Source organism: Salvelinus fontinalis, chromosome 1 (genome assembly GCF_029448725.1).
Source record: "Salvelinus fontinalis isolate EN_2023a chromosome 1, ASM2944872v1, whole genome shotgun sequence".
Lineage (NCBI taxonomy): Eukaryota > Metazoa > Chordata > Actinopteri > Salmoniformes > Salmonidae > Salvelinus > Salvelinus fontinalis.
Window position 1 is genome coordinate 67,554,784 of NC_074665.1, and position 22,122 is coordinate 67,576,905.

A 22,122-nucleotide genomic window follows, 5' to 3' on the forward strand; every position below is an offset into this window, starting at 1 on the left:
GTTGTAGACCTGTCATACAGCTTCTTAACGTATCAACAAATGTTACATGGTTTTTAGATATGTCACGACAATGATTTTCTTGCCTTTTGACACTGCTTATAACACCTTAATTGTGTCATGAACATTTCATAGCCCATGTGACAAAGGTCATGAGACACTTTCAGGCCATGTGCTGCTTTCAAAGCATTCTCTGCACTGGGATCAGTTTTAGCCACTTTCAAAACACAACAGCCACTGGGAGTTAGCCTGGTTGACACGACCCACCTGATTCAGTGTATGGAGAGTTGTGGCCACACCGGTCTGGAAGGGAGGCAGTTTGTTCATGCAATAATCTCTCAGAAATTGTACGACAGGTTTGATTGATTCACTCATGTATTTTGTGCCTTGGGGGTTGAGACCTCTTGTTGTTAGGATTTGAAAATCCAACTGTTGTAATGGAAGGGGGTGGCACTTGGGGGCTGTGTGTGGCTTTGGGTGTTTGAGTGAAAAAGACGGAGAGACAATTATCCCCCTTCTTTATCAACACATTGTGCAGAGTCCGACAACATCAAAAAGACATTCCAGACTTTGAGGACTTTGAGAGTTAGGTGTTTGCCAGACTAACTGGGAGTGGGAACGGGGCCAGAATTTAATTATTTACTAATTTGTTACAAAAGAATCCCAATATTTGTGAACTGATTGAAGCTGCTGTTTAGAAGTTTGGATATGATGATGACGTTTCAACCTTCTGAATTGTTAGAAATGGAACCAGTGAGCACCCTTATACTGGGTTTAAAATAACCCTGGATCTTCCAACCAAGGTACCCATTAGAAAAACATGGCCTTGATATATTGATCTAGGTTTCCATTTCTATTGTTGAACCAATCCTTGTCTTTTGAATTAGAAATGGTAAAAGACCCCATGGTTCCAAAGGAAAGTGATCTTTGGAACTGAGCCAAGGCATTGCTAGGAGAGATCCAAGAAGTAGACCAGTAAGAGAGAGAGCTAGGGGATAGGCTATTAAGTATTGAGCCAATGGAAGGGCTGGTTATGGCTTAACTCGCAAAGTCAGGGAGAGGTGGAAAACAATCCACTGAGGGAGAAAAAAACACTCATACCACACTCATATTGGAGCTGAGGGGACAGAGAGCAACAAGCTCAAGGACAGAAACTGGACAGCTTCAAGAGAGGAAAACTGTTAATATCTATGAGATTGTTCTGATTCAGGTTGTATTGTTTTGAGCAGAGACATTAGTTGCAGGATATAACTTACAGGTAACAGAAGTGAAGATGTTTGCGGTGCACTTGCTCTCTTTCTATTTCTCCAAGCTGCAGGAGGACCAAATCAAGAAGGTGAGACATTTCTGAGAAGTCAAGTGTTGTTTTTGATCAGAAGCTTGTTTGTTATGGTTATGTATACATACTGTAAGTAGCCTAGTTACTATAGAAATACAGAATTTGGTGATACTGTAATTGTCAGTTGTGTGTAATGCATGGGCAGGATTACTTTTTTTCTATTTTCTCCAACAACTTGTTTGTGTATTACAGCGCAAAGGATGGTTTACAGTTTCTAGAGAGAAACATTTGGCTAAAATGTTAGTTTGTAGAAATTAAATAATATTTGCTGGAGTTTCCAAATAGTTCATAGCAGTATTTACTGCAGTCTACAGGATTACTGTAAATGTATTTAATTTATGCCTGAATGTGAAATGTCTGTTTGAGTTAGCCTTTTAATGAGGAGGCCCTTCATTCAGGTATGAAATCCTGACTGGTGTGGTGGCTTAATGGGGCTACATTTATTTCACAATGTTGCTTAAGGAATGATTAACCTTCTTGTTGCATTACTCATTTCCATGGATAGATAGTAGGGATTGCAAGACAAAAGGGGACCTTGTCCTCTGAAACCATGTTCATTGGAAAGGGATTTGTCATCATAGTTTGACAGCTTTAGATATGCAGTGCATAGGTAGAGTATTCAGACCCCTTCACTTTTTCCACATTTTGTTACGTTACAGCCTTATTCTAAAATTGTTTAAATGCATTTTTTTCATCATAAATCCACACACAATACCCCATATTTACAAAGCGATAACAGGTTTTTAGAAATGTTTGCAAATGTATAAAGAATGATGTAAATACCTTATTTACACAAGTATTCAGACCCTTTGCTATGAGACTTGAAATTGAGCTCAGGTGCATCCTGTTTACATTGATCATCCTTGAGATGTTTCTACAACTTGATTGGAGTACACCTGTGGAAAATTCAATTGATTGAACATGATTTGGAAAGGTGCACACCTGTCTATATAAGGTTCCACAGTTGACAGTGCATGTCAGAGCAAAAACCAAACCATTAGGTCAAAGGAATGGCCCATAGAACTCTGAGAAAGGATTGTGTCAAGGCACAGATCTGGAGGAAACCAGGCACCGCTCATCACCTGGCCAATACCATCCCTACGGTAAACCATGGTGGTGGCAGCATCATGCTGTAGGGATGTTATTCAGCAGCAGGGACTGGGAGACTAGTCAGTATTGAGGGAAAGATGAACGGAGCAAAGTGTAGAGAGATCCTTGATGAAAACCTCCTCCAAAGCGCTTAGGACCTCAGACTGGGGTGACGGTTCACCTTCCAACAGGACAGCGACCCTAAGCACACAGCCCAGACAACGCAGGAGTGGCTTCGGGACAAGTTTTAATGTCATTGAGTGGCCCGGACTTGAACCCGATCGAACATCCCTGGAGAGACCTTAAAATAGCTGTGCAGCGATATTCCTCATCCAACCTGACAGCTTGAGACGATCTGCAGAAAATAATGGGAGAAACTCCACAAAAACAAGTGTGCCAAGCTTGTAGCGTCATACCCAAGAAGACTCAAGGCAGTAATCGCTTCCCAAGGTGCTTCAAGAAAGTACAGAGTAAAGGGTCTGAATACTTATGTAAATGTCATATTTTATATTTTGCAAAAATGTCTAAACCTGTTTTTGCTTTGTCATTATGGGGTATTGTGGGTAGATTGGGTAAAAAAACTATTTAATCCATTTTAGAATAAGGCTGTAACATAACAAAATGTGTAAAAAATGAAGGGATCTGAATACTTTCCAAATGCACTGTATGTAAAGAGTTTAATGTATTATATTCCATGTTTTACTTTCAAGTAGTCAGCTGTGTGGTTGTCATCAGGGGTTGAATCTGTATTCGGGATGAAAACTATCCCCATAATTGATGACTTTGGCATGATCATTTAAAACCAAAATACTGCATTCAATTCCTTTCCCACCGCATTAGTAACAGTTAAATCCCATGTGTTTTAGCCTCTTTTTTTTAAACTCTTTCTTCTCATGCTCTGTATTCAACTGTTTGTTTGGTTATGTTTGAAGTGTGGTACAGGAAACTAGAAGACAACTTTTTTTTTTTTTTTACACAGATGGGCCTCTGAGAAAGCATGGAACAGATTTGATTTTGGATTATAGGAGTTGTTTCAGTCATCATTCTGAATCATTCAGACTTGCAAGGCTAACTTTACACTATTTATGTTTGGTCCTTTACTTGGAGATAGTCAAGTCATTCTATAGCTCTGTAGGTTCTTTGTCAGTTATTTGGCTAAAGATCAGTTGCACAGTGACTCTCCTATTCTTTGCCCCCCTCCACCAGGTGGACAGGTTCCTGTATGCCATGCGTCTCTCCGATGACCAGTTAGTGGACATTTCAGCTCGCTTTCGTGCAGGGATGGAAAAAGGACTGTCCAGTGAAAGCAACGCTACAGCCGCGGTCAAGATGCTGCCCACACATGTCCTCTCAACCCCTGATGGATCAGGTGCTGACATGTCACTGATGACATTAATTAGTGAAACTACTGCTTTTGTTTGTCTGACACCATATACAGTGCATTCGGAAAGTATTCAGACCCTTTTACTTTTTCTACATTTACAGCCTTATTCTAAAATTGAATAAATCGTTTTTTCCCCCCTCAATCTACCCACAATACCCCATAATGACAAAGCACAACAGGTTTTTAGACATTTTTACAAATGTATTAACAAATTAGTATTCACACCCTTTACTCAGTACCTTTTTGAATCACCTTTGACAGCGATTACAGCCTCAAGTTTTCTTGGGTATGATGCTACAAGCTTGGCACACCTGTATTTGGGGAGTTTCTCCCTTCGCAGATCCTCTCAAACTCTGTCAGGTTGGATGGGGAGCGTGTCTGGACAACTATTTTCAGGTCTCTCCAGAGATGTTTGATCGGGTTCAAGTCTGGGCTCTGGCTGGGCCACTCAAGGACATTCAGAGACTTGTCCCGAAGCCACTCCTGCATTGTCTTGGCTGTGTGCTGAGGGTTGTTGTCCTGTTGGAAGGTGAACCTTTGTCCCAGTTTGAGGTCCTGAGCACTCTGGACAAAGTTTTCATCAATGATCTCGCTGTACTCTGCTCCGTTCATTTTTCCCTCGATCCTGACTAGTCTCCCAGTTCCTGCCGCTGACAAACATCCCCACAGCATGCCGCTGCCACCACCATGTTTCACCGTAGGGATGGTGCCAGATTTCCTCCAGACGTGACGCTTGGCATTCAGGCCAAAGAGTTCAATCTTGGTTTCATCAGACCAGAGAATCTTGTTTCTCGTGGTCTGAGAGTCCTTTAGATGCCTGTTGGCAAACTCCTGCCATGTGCCTTTTACTGAGGACTAGCTTCTGTCTGTGCACTCTACCATAAAGGCCTGATTTGGTGGAATGCTGCAGAGATGGTTGTCCTTCTGGAAGATTCACCGATCTCCACAGAGGAACTCTTGAGCTCTATCAGAGTGACCATCGGGTTCTTGGTCACCTCTCTGACCAAGGCTCTTCTCCACCGATTGCTCAGTTTAGCCTCAACAGAATCCTGTCTCGTGTGCCCTTCCAAATCATGTCCAAACAATTGAATTTACCACAGGCGGACTCCAATCAAATTGTAGAAACATCTCAAGGATGATCAATGGAAACGGGATGCACCTGAGCACTATTTTGAGTCTCATAGCAGAGTCTGTATACATGTAAATAAGGTATTTCAGTTTTTTATGTTTAAGTAATTTGCACAAAAAAAATGTCAGCATGGGGTATTGTGTGTAGATTGATGAGAATTTTAATTTTTTATTTGATCCAATAAGGCTGTAACGTAACAAAATGTGGGAAAAGTCAAGGGGCCTGAATACTTTCCAAATGCACTGTATACAAAAGTATGTACTCTAGACACCCCTTCAAATGAGTAGATTCGGCGATTTCAGCCACACCCGTTGTTGACAGGTACAACAAATCAAGCACACAGCCATGCAATCTCCATAGACAAACATTGGCAGTAGAATGGCCTTACTGAAGAGCTCAGTGACTTTCAACGTGGCACCGTCATAGGAAGCCACTTCCAACTCGGTTTGTCAAATTTCTACCCTGCTAAAGCTGCCCCGGTCAACTGTAAGTGTTGTTATTGTGAAGTGGAAACATCTAGGAGCAACAACGGCTCAGTCGCGATGTGGTAGGCCACACAAGCTCACAGAACGGGACCGCCGAGTGCTGAAGCGCGTACGCGTAAAAATCATCTGTCCTGGGTTTCAAAACCTACTCACCACCATGTTCTAAACTGCCTCTGGGAACAACGTCAGCACAATAACTGTTTGTCGGGAGCTTCATGAAATGGGTTTCCATGGCTGAGCAGCTGCACACAAGCCTAAGATCACCATGCGCAATGCCAAGCATTGACTGGAGTGGTGTAAAGCTCCCCGCCATTGAAATCTGGCGCAGTGGAAATGCGTTCTCTGGAGTGATGAATGACACTTCACCATCTGGCAGTCCGACAGATGAATCTGGGTTTGGCGGATGCCCGGAGAACGCTACCTCCACGGATGCATAGTGCCAACTGTAAAGCTTTGTGGAGGACGAATAATGTTCTGTGTATTGTTTTTCATGCTTTGGGCTAGGCCCCTTCGTTCCAGTGAAGGGACATTTTTAACGCTACAGCATACAATGACATTCTAGATGATTCTGTGCTTCCAACTTTGTGGAAACAGTTTGGGGAAGGCCCTTTCCTGTTTCAGCATGACAATTCCCCGTGCACAAATTGTAGTCCATACAGAAATGTTTTGTCGGGATCGGTGTGGATGAACTTTTGGCCTGCACAGAGCCCTGACCTGAACCCCATCAAACACCTTTGGGATGAATTGGAACGCTGACAGCAAGCCAGATCTAATCGCCCAACATTAGTGCCCGACCTCTCTAATACTCTTGTGGCTGAATGGAAGCAAGTCCCTGCAGAAATGTTCCAACATCTAGTGGAAAGCCTTTGCAGAAGAGTGGAGCAGCAAATTATTTTTTTGAATGAGATGTGGTGTCCACATACTTTTTGGTCATGTTGTGTATGTAACAACATGCTAATCATGTCTTTTTATTTTATATCTTAATACATTCAGTTATATGTGACAGGAGTGGTGGTATATGTGACAATAGTGGTGTTTTATGAACAGGTGGTCAGTCAAAGTTAAAATTGTGTTGTCTCCACAGAGAAGGGAGAGTTCCTGGCGTTAGATCTGGGCGGCTCCAAGTTTAAAGTGCTCCAGGTGAAGGTGTCTGAGAATGGGAAGAGAAGGGTGGAGATGGAGAGTGAGACATACCCTATCCCAGAGGAACTCCTGAACGGTAGAGGGACTGAGGTGAGTAGAATGCAGGGTTGGGGAGTAACAGATTACATGTAATCCGTTAGATGTAATAGATTTCAGAATGGTTTGCGAAATAACCTTTGACACTTTTCTGTTTTCTCAATGACATTCAAATCAGCACTGAAAAGAGGTTTAAGTTTACCAGCAGCATACCACCCTGCATCCCACTGCTGGCTTGCTGCTCTGAAACTCAACAGGGTTGGTCCTGGATGGGAGACCAGATGCTGCTGGAAGTGGTGTTGGAGGGCCAGTAGGAGGCACCCTTTCCTCTGGTCTAAAAAAAATCCCAATGCCAGAGGGGAGTGATTGGGGACATTGCCCTGTGTAGGGTGCCATCTTTCGGATGGGACGTTAAATGGGTGTCCTGACTCTGTGGTCACTAAAAATCCCATGGCACTTATCGTAAGAGTAGAGGTGTTAATCCCGGTGTCCTGGCTAAATTCCCAATTTGGCCCTCATACCATCATAGCCACCTAATCATCCCCAGCTTCCAATTGGCTCATTCATCCCCCCCTCCCCTGTAACTATTCCCCAGGTTGTTGCTATAAATGAGAATGTGTTCTCAGTCAACTTATCTGGAAAAATAAGGGTTAAATAAAATAAAAAAGTTTGTTCCACCTGAGCGAGTCTGACCACAAGTCAGAGACCACTATTATGACACACCAAATGTGTTTGATGGATCGTGGGAAAAGAGAAGGAATAGGCTTTTATAGGCTACAGTCCAAGCTATTTCTTCCAATGGTGTGACTGCTGTTGGCATCCAAAGATGATCTAACTTGAATAAACGCTTGGAGGTAAGGATGACCGCAGTGGTGTAGTCTACGGCGATACGGATATCACTTATTGATACCTACATAGCGCATTGATGTGAATCACACTGCTGCTCTCTCATTTAGCTGTTTGCTCTCTCATGCTCTCTCTGTTTGTTTTTTGAACCCAATAATGGTTGAATTCAAGAAGTTTAAGTTGCCTATCAACCATTGTTTTTGAAACCAGTGGCCAGCCAGTGAAAAATGCGCTCTTGCAACAGCTGCACAGTGTGAATCCCAGCCTATGGAATAAAAATGCGTCTTTTATTGCTCAATCTAATTCATGCTGATAAAAACATTCATCCATAGGCCTAATGGACACATGTTCAAACTCACACACTTTTGATCAACTTAAAGGGGCAGTCTGTAGTTGCTACATCCATTTTTGGACTTATACATTTGTTATATAAAATGGATTCCTAACTAATTGTGCTATTATGTGTATTTAAAAAAAAATATTTACTTATTTTGTACATAATGTTTCTGCCACTGTCTCTTATGACCGAAAATAGCTTCTGGATATCAGGACAGCGATTACTCACCTCGTACTGGACAAACAAGTCGGACGCTAAGGATGTACTTCAGACACCTGACAAGGCCCAAATCCCCGCCATCCGCAGGAAGAAGAGACGGAGATATCGGGGACATAGGTCAGGGTGCCTTGTAAGGATCCAACTGCGAGTGAATAATCCGCCTTTACCGTCAGTCCTATTTGCCAACATGCAATCATTGGATAACAAAATGGATGAGCTACGATCAAGACTATCCTACCAACGGGACATAAAAAACTGTAATATCTTATGTTTCACTGAGTCGTGGCTGAAAGATGACATGGATAACGTACAGCTAGCTGGGTTTTCGGTCCATTGGCAAGATATAACAGCTTTGTAGGCCTATGTAGCCAAATTTTATCTATGATCGTATGCTATCGTTCATGTTTTTGTATGTTATTTTTATATCTAAAAATTAACCATCAAGCCATGATTACAGACCCCTATGTGTGTCCTTTGACACTATATAAACTAGTGACCTGTGTTTGTCATTATACCCTGATGAAGACAGCTTGTCTGTTGAAACGTTAAATATTAGGTTATTAAATTGCATTAGAGGTCCAAGAGTGTGTGGCTCCCCTTTTCTTTTTTAAGATAGAACAACTGCCTCTAGTAAGACAAGGGGTGCAGTCTATGTATATTTGTAAACAACAGCTGGTGCACAAAATCTAAGGAAATCTAAAGGTTTTGCTCGCCTGAGGTAGAGTATCTCATGATAAGCTGTAGACCACACTATTTACTAAGAGAGTTTTCATCTATATTCTTCGTAGCTGTTTATTTGCCACCACAAACTGATGCTGGCACTAAGACCACACTAAATGAGCTGTATACGGCCATAAGCAAACAAGAAAATACTCATCCAGAGGCGGCGCTACTAGTGGCCGGATACTTTAATGCAGGGAACTTAAATCCGTTTTAATTCATTTCTACCAGCATGTTACATGTGCAACCAGAGGGAAAAAAACTCTAGACCATCTTTACTCCACACACAGAGACGCTTACAAAGCTCTCCCTCACCCTCCATTTGGCAAATCTGACCACAATTCTATCCTCCTGAATCCTGCTTTCCAGCAAAAACTAAAGCAGGAAGCACCAGTGACTCGGTCAATAAGAAAGTGGTCAGATGAAGCAGATGCTAAGCTAAAGGACTGTTTTGCTAGCACAGACTGGAATATGTTCCGGGATTCTTCGATGGCATTGAGGAGTACACCACATCAGTCACTGGCTTCATCAGTAAGTGCATCGATGACATCGTCCCCACAGTGACCGTACGTACATACCCCAACCAGAAGCCATGGATTACAGGCAACATCCGCACTGAGCTAATGGGTAGAGCTGCCGCTTTCAAGGAGCGGGACTAACCCGGAAGCTTATAAGAAATCCCGCTATGCACTCCGACGAACCATCAAACAGGCAAAGCGTCAATACAGGACTAAGATTGAATCGTACTACATCGGCTCCGATGCTCGTCGAATGTGGCAGGGCTTGCAAACTATTACAGACTACAAATGGAAGCACAGCCGCAAGCTGCCCATTGACACAAGCCTTCCAGACGAGCTAAATTACTTCTATGCTCGCTTCGAGGCAAGTAACACTGAAACATGCATGAGAGCATCAGCTGTTCCGGACGACTGTGTGTTCACACTCTCCGTAGCCGATGTGAACAGATCAACATTCACAAGGCCGCAGGGCCAGACGGATTACCAGGACATGTACTGCGAGCATACGCTGACCAACTGGCAAGTGACTTCACTGACATTTTCTATAATATCAAGAGTCTATAATGTCAACATGCTTCACCATAGTCCTTAGAACACTAAGGTAACCTGCCTAAATGACTACCGACCCGTAGCACTCACATCTGTAGCCATGAAGTTCTTTGAAAGGCTGGTCATGGCTCACATCAACACCATTATCCCAAAAACCCTAGACCCACTCCATTTTGCATACCACACCAACAGATCCACAGATGATGCAATCTCTATTGCGCTCAACACTGCTCTTTCCCACCTGGACAATAGGAACACCTGTGTGAGAATGCTATTCATTGACTACAGCTCAGCATTCAACACCATAGTGCCCTCAAAGATCATCAATAAGCTAAGGGCCCTGGGACTAAACACCTCCCTCTACAACTGGATTCTGGACTTTCTGACGGTCTGCCCCCAGGTGGTAAGGGTAGGTAACAACACATTCGCCATGCTGATCTTCAACACAGGGGCCCCTCAGTCCCCTCCTGTACTCCCTGTTCACTCATGACTGCATGGCCATGCACAACTCCAACACCACCATCAAGTTTGCCGATGACACAACAGTGGTAGGCCTGATCAAAGATGAGACAGAATATAGGGAGGAGGTCAGAGACCTGGCCGTGTGGTGCCAGGTTAACAACCTCCCCCTCAATGTGACCAAACAAAGGAGATGATTGTGGGCTACAGGAAAATGAGGACAGAGCACGCCGCTATTCTCATCGATGGGGCTGTAGTGGAGCAGGTTGAGAGCTTCAAGTTCCTTGGTGTCCACATCACCAACAAACTATCATGGTCCAAACACACCAAGGCAGTTGAGAAGAGGGGCACGACAAAGCCTATTCCCCCTCAGGAGACTGAAAAGATTTGGCATGGTCCTCAGATCCTCAAAGTTCTACAGCTGCACCATCGAGAGCATCCTGACTGGTTGTGTCACCGCCTGGTATGGCAACTTCTCGTTCTCCAACAGCAAGGCACTACAGAGGGTAGTGCTTACGGCCGAGTACTCACTTGGGCCAAGCTTCCTGCCATCCAGGACCTCTATACCAGGCAGTGCCAGAGGAAGGCCCTAAAAATTGTCAAAGACTCCAGCCACCCTAGTCATAGACTGTTCTATCTGCTACCGGATGACAAACGGTACCGGAGCGCCAAATCTAGGTCCAAAATGCTTCTTAACAGCTTTTACCCCCAAGCCATAAGACTCCTGAACAGCTAATCAAATGGCTACCCAGACTATTTGCACCCCCCCCCCCCGCTACAGTTATTTTATTGTTGCTCCTTAATTATTCATCATTCTTCAATTCTTTACTTTATTTTTCTCTTTATTTTCTTAACAATTATTTTTCTTAACTGCATTGTTGGTTAAGGGCTTGTAAGTAAGCATTTCACTGTAAGGTCTACCCATGTTGTATTTGGCGCATGTGACAAATAAAATTTCATTTGATTTGCTGAGATTTCAATATGACCCCACCTGGGATTTGAACTCAGGACTCTGGATTTGGGGTACGCTGATCTTTCTACTGTACTACAAAGTCTGTAGCATTTTACAGATTCATTACCTATAATAAATCTCTGCACTTTGCTTTTTGCTATCTGCGCTGCTATTCTAGTAATCAGTTAATCTGACTATTCTCTCATAATTTATTTAATTTACTTATTTCAGAAATGTTAAGGTTTGCTGTATAGTTGCCTCATGTTGGTGGGGTATATTATTCGGTATTAATTTTACTCCTGAATCACTATGATACATATAATAGTTTTTCTTGAGTGTATTTTTTTTAAAAGCTGACATTTACTTTGAAGTCCGAAGTGTAGCAATACAGGTTAAATCAATTATTGACACAGACATGGTGGTGTGGCAGGAAGATCGTAATACCGTGAACCAGGAGGTTCTGAGTTCAAATCTCAGGTGAGGTCCTGAGGACATTCTGAATAATAATTACTTTATAAATTAATGTACATGATTAAGTGTATGTCAAACTGTGTCAAATATGTAAGTTGATAAGACTGCGACTTTGTAGTGCATCCCCTGTGAAATCTCATGAAAAATATCCACGTGAGTCAGTGCATTCAGATGGTATTCAGACCCCTTGACTTTTTCCACAGTTTGTTACGTTACAACCTTATTCTAAAATTGATAAAATACTTTTCCCCCCTCATCAATCTACACACAATGCCCCATAACGACAAAGCGAAAACAGGTTTTCAGAACATTTTGCAAATGTATTAATTTAAAAAAAAACATATCTTATTTACACAAGTATTCAGACCCTTTGCTATGAGACTCAAAATTGAGCTCAGGTGCATCCTGTTTCCATTGATCATCCTTGAGATGTTTTTACAACTTGATTGGAGTCCACCTGTGGTCAATTCTATTGATTCAACATGATTTGGAAAGGCACACACCTGTCTATGTAAGGTCCCACAGTTGAAAGTGCATGTCAGAGCAAAAACTCAGAAACAGGATTGTGTCGAGGCAGAGATCTGGTCGAAGGGTACCAAGCATTTCTGCAGCATTGAAGGTCCCCAAGAACAAAGTGGCCTCCATCATTCTTAAATTAAGTTTGGAACCACCAAGACTTCCTAGAGCTGGCCACCCATTCAAAGTGAGCAATCAGTGGAGAAGGGTTTTGGTTAGGGAGATGACCAAGAACCCTGAAAATATTTGTGCAGCGACACTCCCCATCCAACCTGACCGAGCTTGAGATCATCTGCAGTAAAGAATGGGAGAAACCCCCCAAATACAGGTGTGCCAAGTTTGTACCGTCATACCCAAGAAGACTCGAGGTTGTAATTACTGTCAAAGGTGCTTCAACATAGTACTGAGTAAAGGGTGTGAATACTTATGTAAATGTCATATTTCAGTTTTTTGTTTTTCAAACATTTCTAAAAACCTGTTTTTGCTTTGTCATTATGGGGTATTGTGTGTAGATTGAGGGCAAAAAAAAATGATTGAATCCATTTTCAAATAAGGCTGAATCGTAACAAAATGTGTAAAAAGTCAAGGGTCTGAATACTTTCCCGAATGCACTATGTGTTCATGGGAACATTTCACATGTGAAATCATTGTGTTTCCATAAGGGATGGCAGATTTTTTTTTAAATGTCTTTGAAATCTGAGCCATACAGCTCGGAAGTCACCTTTCACTGAGAATGGAAGCTTTTCCCTTCTGTTCTAATCTATTTGAAATTTCCAAATTGCCAAATTTTCTGTCAATGGTTGGCTTTCCACAGATACCTTTTTAACCAGAAAAGTCAGACCCCCACTTACTGAGAACTGAATCATCACACATTTCATCAGGATATTTGTGTCAGGACATTTTTGGTTAGAAAATTCATCTCCTTTCTGTTCATTTCCCAAGCACTGTGATGACATGACAAATCAGCTGTTTTCTTAGCTGAATCTCTAGTTTCAGTGGAAACAAGTACACTAACATCTACCTGTCTCTTTGCACACAGATCTACGCCTATAAATATACAATCAAATAATGATTAGGGAGCTTGACAGGGAAGCTGACCTTTTAGCAGGGATGCAATTTCATCAAGAAGATGCAGCAGGCATCTGAGCTAGCATTTTCCCAGTGGTGCTGGGCAGTTCTGTGGGCAGAGTTTGAGAGAACTAATAGGTCTACAGCATAAAGGAGGCCGATACTGCATGGCAAATCTAGGAAGTAATTCAGAAAGAATCAGAGTACTTTACTCATTTTGAGTAATCAGATTACATTACTGTAATTAGTCACAGATTGCATGTTGTAAGTAATCTGTCCAACCCTGTCTCTTTTACAGATGTTTGACCATGTTGCAGAGTCTCTGAAAGACTTCCTGCAAAAGAAGCATATCAACCAGAAGAGGAAAGCTTTGGGCTTCACCTTCTCTTTCCCTTGTGGACAGTCCAAAATAGATGAGGTATTTAACCAATATGGCACGAGAGGGTGTGGTATATGGTCAATATACCACGGGAAAGGGCTGTTCTTAAGCACGACGCAACGGGGAGTGCCTGGATACAGCCCTTAGCCCTGGTATATTGGCCATATACCACAAACCCCAGAGGTGCCTTATTGCTATTATATATATTTAAAAAAAAATATATACAGTATATATATATATATATTTAACTAGGCAAGTCAGTTAAAAACAAATTCTTATTTACAATGACGGCCTAGGGACAGTGGGTTAACTGCCTTGTTCAGGGGCAGAACGACAGATTTTTACCTTGTCAGCTCGGGGATTCGATCTTGCAAACTTTCAGTTACTGGCCCAACACTCTAACCACTAGGCTATAAACTGTTTACCAACGTAATTGGAGCAGTAAAAATAAATGTTTTGTCATACCCGTGGTATATGGTCTGATATACCACGGCTGTCAACCAATCAGCATTCAGGCCTCGAACCACCCAGTTTATAATTAACACTAGAGCCTAGGTTATTGATTAGATGTCTATTTACTCTAGATACTCACATTAAGATATGATTCCCATTGTATTATCACTCCAAAAATATCAGATGGGCTCCAATTGATTATCAGTAAAAACCAGCTACCTGCAAGCCACTTTTATATGATGTAACAGTAGGTGTGAACTGCATTGACAAACTTGTTCATTGTGTGACTATCTATTCAGAGTGTAATCCATGCTTTCTTTCAACAATCAAAACTTGTTTTAGGGAGTGCTGTTGTCATGGTCAAAGAACTACAAGGCCAGAGGAGTCCTGGGGACCAATGTGGTGCAATCCTTGAGACAGGCCATTGATAGAGTCGGGGTATTAAGGGAGATCTTATTCACTACTTATTATTACTCAGTTAATTTTTTTCTTGCATTTCTGTATATACTACAGTATATATAAAAAAATAACTTTGTCAATTAAAACACCAGCCAACACTGTTTATAGGGAATCAATGTGGATGTCCTGGCCCTTGTTAATGACACAGTGGGAACCATGATGACCTGTGGCTATGACGACCAGCGTTGTGAAGTGGGGGTCATCATAGGTCAGCCTGATATTAATTTGCACCCTTCATTCAGAATGGTTGTTTCATTGTCAGTATTATTAGCCTACAAATAGTCTTTCTCACCATCGCTATGTAATCTCAGGCACAGGTACTAATGCTTGTTACATGGAGGAGCTGAGACATATTGACCTGGTGGAGGGAGACGAGGGCAGGATGTGCATCAACACAGAGTGGGGAGCCTTCGGGGACGATGGGGCACTCAATGACTTCATTACACACTTTGACCGAGAGATTGATGCTGCCTCCACCAACCCAGGGAAGCAACTGTAAGCACCAAAATCCATAACCAACCATATTGGAAATACATTAAATATTAGATATGATTGTAAAAATTCGGAGTAAACCAACGATATGGTTTCCCTTTATTTACAATTGACGGAATAGGGGCCTTACGCCAGTAGGAATGTAAATAAAGACTGTTAACACGAGTGTGTTGCTCTGGCAGGTTTGAGAAGATGGTGAGTGGGATGTACATGGGGGAGTTGGTGAGACTCATTCTGTTAAAGATGGCCAAAAAGGGACTACTGTTTGATGGCAGAGTTTCCGATGCTCTACGCACCAAAGGGAAATTGCAGACCAAACACATCACTTTAATTGAACAGTAAGAGCATTTTCCATGAGTCTTAATGCTCACACTATAAATATATTGTATTTCATTTATTTGTACTAATTTTCACGACATTATTCAGGGAAATGTATGTTACACTGTGATAACTATGTCAGAACTATACTTCCAGGTACAAAGACGGGCTGAAGAAGACCAGGGAAATCCTTACGGAGCTCGGCCTGTCTCCCTCAGCAGATGATTGCCTTGCTGTCCAACACGTCTCCACCATCGTGTCCTTCAGGTCAGCTAACCTCTGCGCTGCCGCGCTGGCTGCCATCCTCACCCGCATCCGCGAGAACAGGAAGCTGAAGAGCTTGCGGATCACTGTTGGGGTTGACGGAACTGTCTACAGAACACATCCACAGTATGTAGCCATAAGTCAGGGAAGGTTTATGCTCAGAGTGGCAGTTTTCCTCTTTGCATGTGAACGCAAACAATACACTCTCTCCCTCTCTGTCTCGCTCTCTCTTTCTCTCCCTCCCAGGTACCCCAAGAGGCTCCACAAGGTGGTGCGCCGGTTGGTGCCAGAGTGCCATGTGCGCTTTGTGCTGTCTGAGAGTGGTAGCAGTAAGGGGGCTGCTATGGTAACAGCGGTGGCTCAGAGGCTGGCGGCCCAGAGGAGCGAGATCAACGACACTCTTGCTCTACTCAGCCTCAGTCCAGAGAACCTCCAGCAGGTCAGGGAAAAGATGAGAGTGGAGCTAGAGAGAGGCCTTAGGAGGGATTCTCACAGAACTGCCTCTGTTAAAATGCTGCCCTCCTTTGTGTACAGGACACCTGATGGGACAGGTGAGAGGACTGACTACAGATTGCTATGCACTGAATCTAAAGGTTTACCTTGTTGTTCATAATGCGTAACTTTATCATGTTATTACCATGCTATAACCCGTTATTACACTTTATTCTGTACTATCACCTAAACAGTTTATGAAATGTTGCTGTCTAAAATCACATCATTAGGTGCAAGTTGTTTCATTTAAAGTCAAGTGATTACAAAGTTTATTATTGCAGAGCGAGGAAAGTACTTGGCTTTGGACCTGGGAGGAACTAACTTCCGGGTGTTGGTGGTGAAGATCCGGAGTGGAATACGCAAGTCTGTCCGCATGTACAACAAGATCTACGCCATCCCTCTGGAGATCATGCAGGGCACAGGAGAGGAGGTGAGCCCTCCCCCACACACACCCCACCACCCCCCGCTGACTGCAAACTAGGTCCCTAACCCCTTAGCCTGACAAACTCTTTGTTTCTAGCTGTTCGACCACATTGTCCAGTGCATCTCAGATTTTCTGGACTACATGGGGATGAAGAATACTCGTCTCCCGCTTGGTTTCACCTTTTCTTTCCCCTGCAGACAGACAGGAATAGATAAGGTAAAAGTACAATTGTCATGATGAAGAAATCATCCTCAATGCCAAAGAATGGCAGTTATTTCAATGCCCGGTGTGCTTAATCAGGGTAAGTCATTCCATTATTAAGTATGTTACCACTCTCCATTGTAATACTTCCTTCCTCAGGGAAGTTTGGTTAGCTGGACCAAAGGGTTCAAAGCCACAGACTGTGAAGGAAATGATGTTGTGGAAATGCTCCGAGAGGCTATCAAAAGACGGAATGTGAGTGAAATGGAACAAGACCCATTGTTCTCTGTAATAGGTAGTCTGGAAAACATATACTATTACCCATTATAAAAGTGTATATGTACACTACCATTCAAAAGTTTGGGGTCACTTAGAAATGTCCTTGTTTTTGAAAGAAAAGCAAGTTTTTTGTCCATTAAAATAACATCAAATTGATCAGAAATACAGTGTAGACATTGTTCATGTTGTAAATGACTATTGTAGCTGGAAACAGCCAATTTTCTTTTAATGGAATATCTACATAGGCGTACAGAGGCCCATTATCAGCAACCATCACTCCTGTGTTCCAATGGCACGTTGAGTTTGCTAATCTAAGTTTATCATTTTAAAAGGCTAATTGATTATTAGAAAACCCTTTCGCAATTACAGTGGGGCAAAAAAGTATTTAGTCAGCCACCAATTGTGCATGTTCTCCCACTTAAAAAGATGAGAGAGGCCTGTAATTTTCATCATAGGTACACTTCAACTATGACAGACAAAATTAGAAAAAAAATCCAGAAAATCACATCGTAGGATTTTTAATGAATTTATTTGCAAATTATGGTGGAAAATAAGTATTTGGTCAATAACAAAAGTCTCAATACTTTGTTATATACCCTTTGTTGGCAATGAACAATGGACAATGGACAAAAAATGTGCTTTTCTTTCAAAAACAAGGACATTTCTAAGTGACCCCAAACTTTTGAACGGTGGCGTAGGTCAAAAGTAATATTTTGTTTCCTGTAGGAATTTGATCTTGACATTGTTGCTGTGGTGAATGACACAGTGGGCACAATGATGACATGTGCATATGAAGACCCCAAGTGTGAGATAGGACTCATTGCTGGTATGTAGGGCCTATTCTCAGCCCTGGTGGTTTTACATTGTACTATAGAGTGACGTATGTATGATCTTAGTGTGAAATTCTGCCCCCTAGGGACGGGGAGTAATGTGTGCTACATGGAGGAGATGAGGAACATTGAGATGGTGGAGGGGGACGAGGGACAGATGTGTGTGAACACAGAGTGGGGCGGTTTTGGCGAGAATGACTGCATAGAGGACATCTGGACCAGATTTGACAGAGAAGTAGATGAGGGGTCATTGAACAACGGCAAACAAAGGCAAGTTGTTACCCACCAAACCTGACTGACCACTTCCTGTACCACTACAGGACACATCTAGACCTGACGGACTACTTCCTGTACCTCTAGAGGACACATCCAGACCTGACTGACCACTTCCTGTACCACTAGAGGACACCCTGTTGCCAGGGATTGTCATTCAATTATTTTCTTTTCCATAGCTCAGTCTAAATAATGTGAATTAGTTATTCAACCATGCTAAAGGGAGATGCTTAATTAATTAATCAGGTTTGGTCAAGGTTTTACAAGTATCTACATGATAAATTCTAAATATTAGTTCTTCAACTGTGCAAAGAGATATGCATTATACTTGATTATGCTTATGGGAATTTTCCTTAACACATCATTTTTAAAAAGGCTTTATTGAAATAATGCTTGACCATATTTTGGTTAATAGGAAGTCTAGACTATTGGCGCAGTGAAATAATGAATAATTTAAGCTGTTTTGCATGTTGACTATTTCATGACATATCCTGTTGCACCAGGTTTGAGAAGATGACCAGTGGTATGTACTTGGGGGAGATAGTGAGGCAGATTCTCATCGACCTAACCAGGAGAGGTCTTCTGTTCCGAGGCCACATCACAGAGCCTCTGAAGACCAGGGGCATCTTCGAGACCAAGTTCCTGTCCCAAATAGAGAGGTACAGAGTTGTATAAATGATCACGTAGTACAGCAACTCAGGCCTGTAATAGTAGACAGATCGAATGTAAATCCACATGGGATATAGGTTTACTAACATGAATATTTGAACGTGTGCTTGTAAAGCTGGTTAGGAATACTTAAGTATTTACAGTTGCATGAATAGGCTTTTTATACTATGGTTTCCCGAAACGTAACAAAATGTTTTGCAATGGGAACCGTTTACTCCAAATGGAAAACATTTTGCAACGGAAACTAGAGTTTCTATTGGGCAAATTCAGGTGGGTCCTTCCCTGTTTTGTTCTGTTTGCTTCTGTTTGCGCTTCTGTTGGCTTATGAATGCCTCTGTTTGGTTCCTTCGGTTCAGAGTCCCTGCCCATCTTCCGAAAACATTTTAAAAACCTACCTATTCACAAAGTATCTTGATTAATCCCACAGGACCCCTCACCCCTACCCTTGTGTTTCTCGCGCTTGTCTTTTCTTAATAGCACTGACTTTGCTGATAGCTACTTTGAGGAAAAAATTACTTACTATGACTGTGATTTGTGGTTGTCTCCTAGCTAGCTACCTTAAGATGAATGCACTAAATGTAAGTCGCTCTGGACTAAAATGTAAAATGTAGTGAATACACCCCAGGTGTACAAGAATATCAAGTGTGACTCCTCTATCTCCACCCAGTGACCGGTTGGCGCTACTGCAGGTGAGGTCCATCCTGCAGCAGCTGGGTCTGGACAGCACATGTGATGACAGTATCATCGTCAAGGAGGTGTGTGGTACAGTGTCCCGCCGGGCGGCTCAGCTCTGTGGAGCCGGAATGGCTGCCATTGTCGACAAAATCAGAGAGAACCGTGGGCGGAACCAAATGAACATCACCGTGGGGGTGGACGGAACACTCTACAAGCTGCATCCACAGTGAGTAGCCACCAGGGGCAAGGGATATTTAGATTTAACAGGGTTATAATTATTCTTGAACAGACTGCAGAGTTTTGTTTATGTTGTTTATGTCGAAGAGGAGATAGTATTTCTGGTCAGATGAGAGTGCAACACAGCAAGGAAATCAATCCTCGCCTCTAGGGGCAACATGTAGCCAGGAGTCAAAAGCCCTAGTTCAGACTTTGGCACAGTTTTAAAGAGTTTTAAAGCACAACACATCTAACACAGTACCTCTTGAACTGTGCAGCTTTTCCAGAATCCTCAAGGACACGGTCAAGGCTCTGGCGCCACAGTGTGATGTGGAGTTTGTCCTATCAGAAGATGGCAGTGGCAAAGGGGCCGCCCTCATCACAGCTGTGGCGCGTGGAGAGACTTAACACAAGATTAGACCTCATGTAGGCACAGTTTTTTGTGCCAAACACACAAAGGAATTGGGGACCTTGTGGTTCTTCCTCATCGTCAGGAAGGTGTTTAAGGAAGGTGTGATGCTGTCCAATATTCTCTGGCCATAGTACCTGCAATATAATCAAATAGCTACTGTTAAAATTCTGTCTGTATTTGGATTCTCCACCTCTGCACTGCTAAAACCTATCCAGACCCTCTTGCAAAACAATGAATGGGTTAGGACGAAGGGGAAGAGGTAGGGAGCAGATTGAGACTCGCTGCTACTATCTAGATGTGTTATTGCGTTGTTTTGAAATGGTCCTCATGCTCTCAGCAGACAGGGACAGCAATGGGAGTGTGCCAGAGCAGAGGGTGTTGGAAAATGGAATGGATCAGACTGTAATGTCATAACAACACTATTCAGCATTGCGATGATCTGGTGGGTGAAGTCTGAGGAAGTTATATGTGCAACTTTGTTCAAGCTCTCCATATGCAACAGAGTATGTGTCAACTTGTGTGATGCTTTTTCATTTTAGATATCAACAGGATTAATTCCACTTATATGCACATATTAGTACTGAAGGAAATCCCTATCTCCATGTATAGAATGTACCCACTAAAGGTATCTGTATTCAATAAACTACTCCAAATAATACAATTGAAATGCCAAGTTTGTGGAATGTATTCCTTCTCTGTAGAGATTCTAGCATGTGTTGAGTAAGACATATTGGCATGATCAGTGGCTTAAAGCTGTTTCCAAATCTATATTCAATTGTCACATCGTGTAGAATTCAGTTACACAACCACGTTAATAATTTTGAGATATATCCTAGGTTACAACATTGGAATGCCCCCTCTTATATTGGCTAAATTAAGCCCCTAGTGGGATTAAATGGAATGGTTAAACCAGGGCAGCTGCATGCTACGTCAACAGACCATGCGCAGTAGTAGAGAGAACCTCACTCACACTAATCCCTCTTTGTCCTTGCAGTGATCTAGCCTCCTGGGTTAATTATTCAGCTCACTTAGGTAGAGGGGCTGCTCCCTGTGGATAGGCATGTAAATAATATAAATACTATGCACTGCCATACATGCCCCCTGTAAATACTGTATACAGCATAGGATGATTATTATGATTGTGTCTGGCAGATTAAGTGTAGCCTTTGTTGCTCCTTTGGCTGAAAATATTTGGGTGCATTCATTCAGTATTCTTGTTTGTTATGTTGTAACAGTAAGAGCTTTCAGTCAGAAATATCACAAGGGGAATCAGCATGGATGTGTGGTTCTGAAGGACTACAGACACACTGGGCCCAGCAAAGTAGCGTAGTCACCGTTTGATTATATAATGAATCACCTTCTCTTAAATCCCGGCCAATCCTATCTGGAGGAACAAGTAGGTAGCACAGATTTACATTGAGATTATCTCATCTTATTGAGGAGAAGACTTTCCCTTTTCTTTCAACCATGGAGAACATGAAGAGAGAGATGGCACTATGCGCCCTTTTTGGGTGAGGATCATACCCCCCCCCCCCCCCTCTCTCTCTCACCACAGGTTTATGACAGTCGTAAATACCGAAAGTCCCTTCCCCACTCTGCCAAAATGAAAGCTGTGAATCCCTTTGTTACCACAGAGAAAGACTTTGTAGTACGGTAACCTCAAAAGGTTGAATAATGTAACAATATTTCTGTATTCCAACCAGTTGGAGTGGTCCTTGGACACTTTAGGAGCAGTCATGTCGAGTTTGTTTCATTTGGGGACAGGAGACACACATTACTGTTTATTTGTTTGTATACACTTCTCAAGTATGGGGTTTGCACCTGAATGTTGTATAAAATGAATGATTAAGTTTGACTATTTTTGAAAAGATTAAATGTGATGTTTGCCAGCTAAATGAGAGTATGGTTTTTCATATAAAGTTTTAACTAGTCAGTGGCCACGCCCCCGTGAGCACAGACATTATACCCAAACGTCATGGAAACGCCCTCCAAGGCGAGTGCTTATAAAGGACTCCCGACAAAATTTACA

General features: G+C 42.4%; 1 protein-coding gene across 1 annotated transcript; it reads left to right on the top strand.

The window, feature by feature from the left end:
- The first annotated feature begins 5 nt into the window (after positions 1–5).
- On the top strand, positions 6–20,760 carry hkdc1 (hexokinase domain containing 1). The gene is made up of 18 exons (XM_055930713.1): positions 6–1,333; positions 3,632–3,794; positions 6,508–6,656; positions 13,556–13,675; positions 14,432–14,527; positions 14,657–14,756; positions 14,860–15,043; positions 15,223–15,378; positions 15,515–15,748; positions 15,869–16,173; positions 16,396–16,544; positions 16,635–16,754; positions 16,899–16,994; positions 17,745–17,844; positions 17,935–18,118; positions 18,625–18,780; positions 19,458–19,691; positions 19,960–20,760. The coding sequence occupies exons 1-18, from the start codon at positions 1,271–1,273 to the stop codon at positions 20,087–20,089; spliced, it is 2,739 nt and encodes a 912-aa protein (XP_055786688.1). The 5' UTR covers positions 6–1,270; the 3' UTR covers positions 20,090–20,760.
- The last annotated feature ends 1,362 nt before the right edge of the window (positions 20,761–22,122 follow it).

What these genes read in the sequence shown, in the direction of transcription:
- hkdc1 (XM_055930713.1), top strand. Translation starts at nt 1,271, where the DNA reads ATGTTTGCGGTGCACTTGCTCTCTTTCTATTTCTCCAAGCTGCAGGAG. An exon ending in AGGAGGACCAAATCAAGAAG is followed by an intron (nt 1,334 to 3,631) that starts GTGAGACATTTC and finishes CCCCTCCACCAG; the next exon opens with GTGGACAGGTTCCTGTATGC. An exon ending in TGAAGTGGGGGTCATCATAG is followed by an intron (nt 14,757 to 14,859) that starts GTCAGCCTGATA and finishes ATGTAATCTCAG; the next exon opens with GCACAGGTACTAATGCTTGT.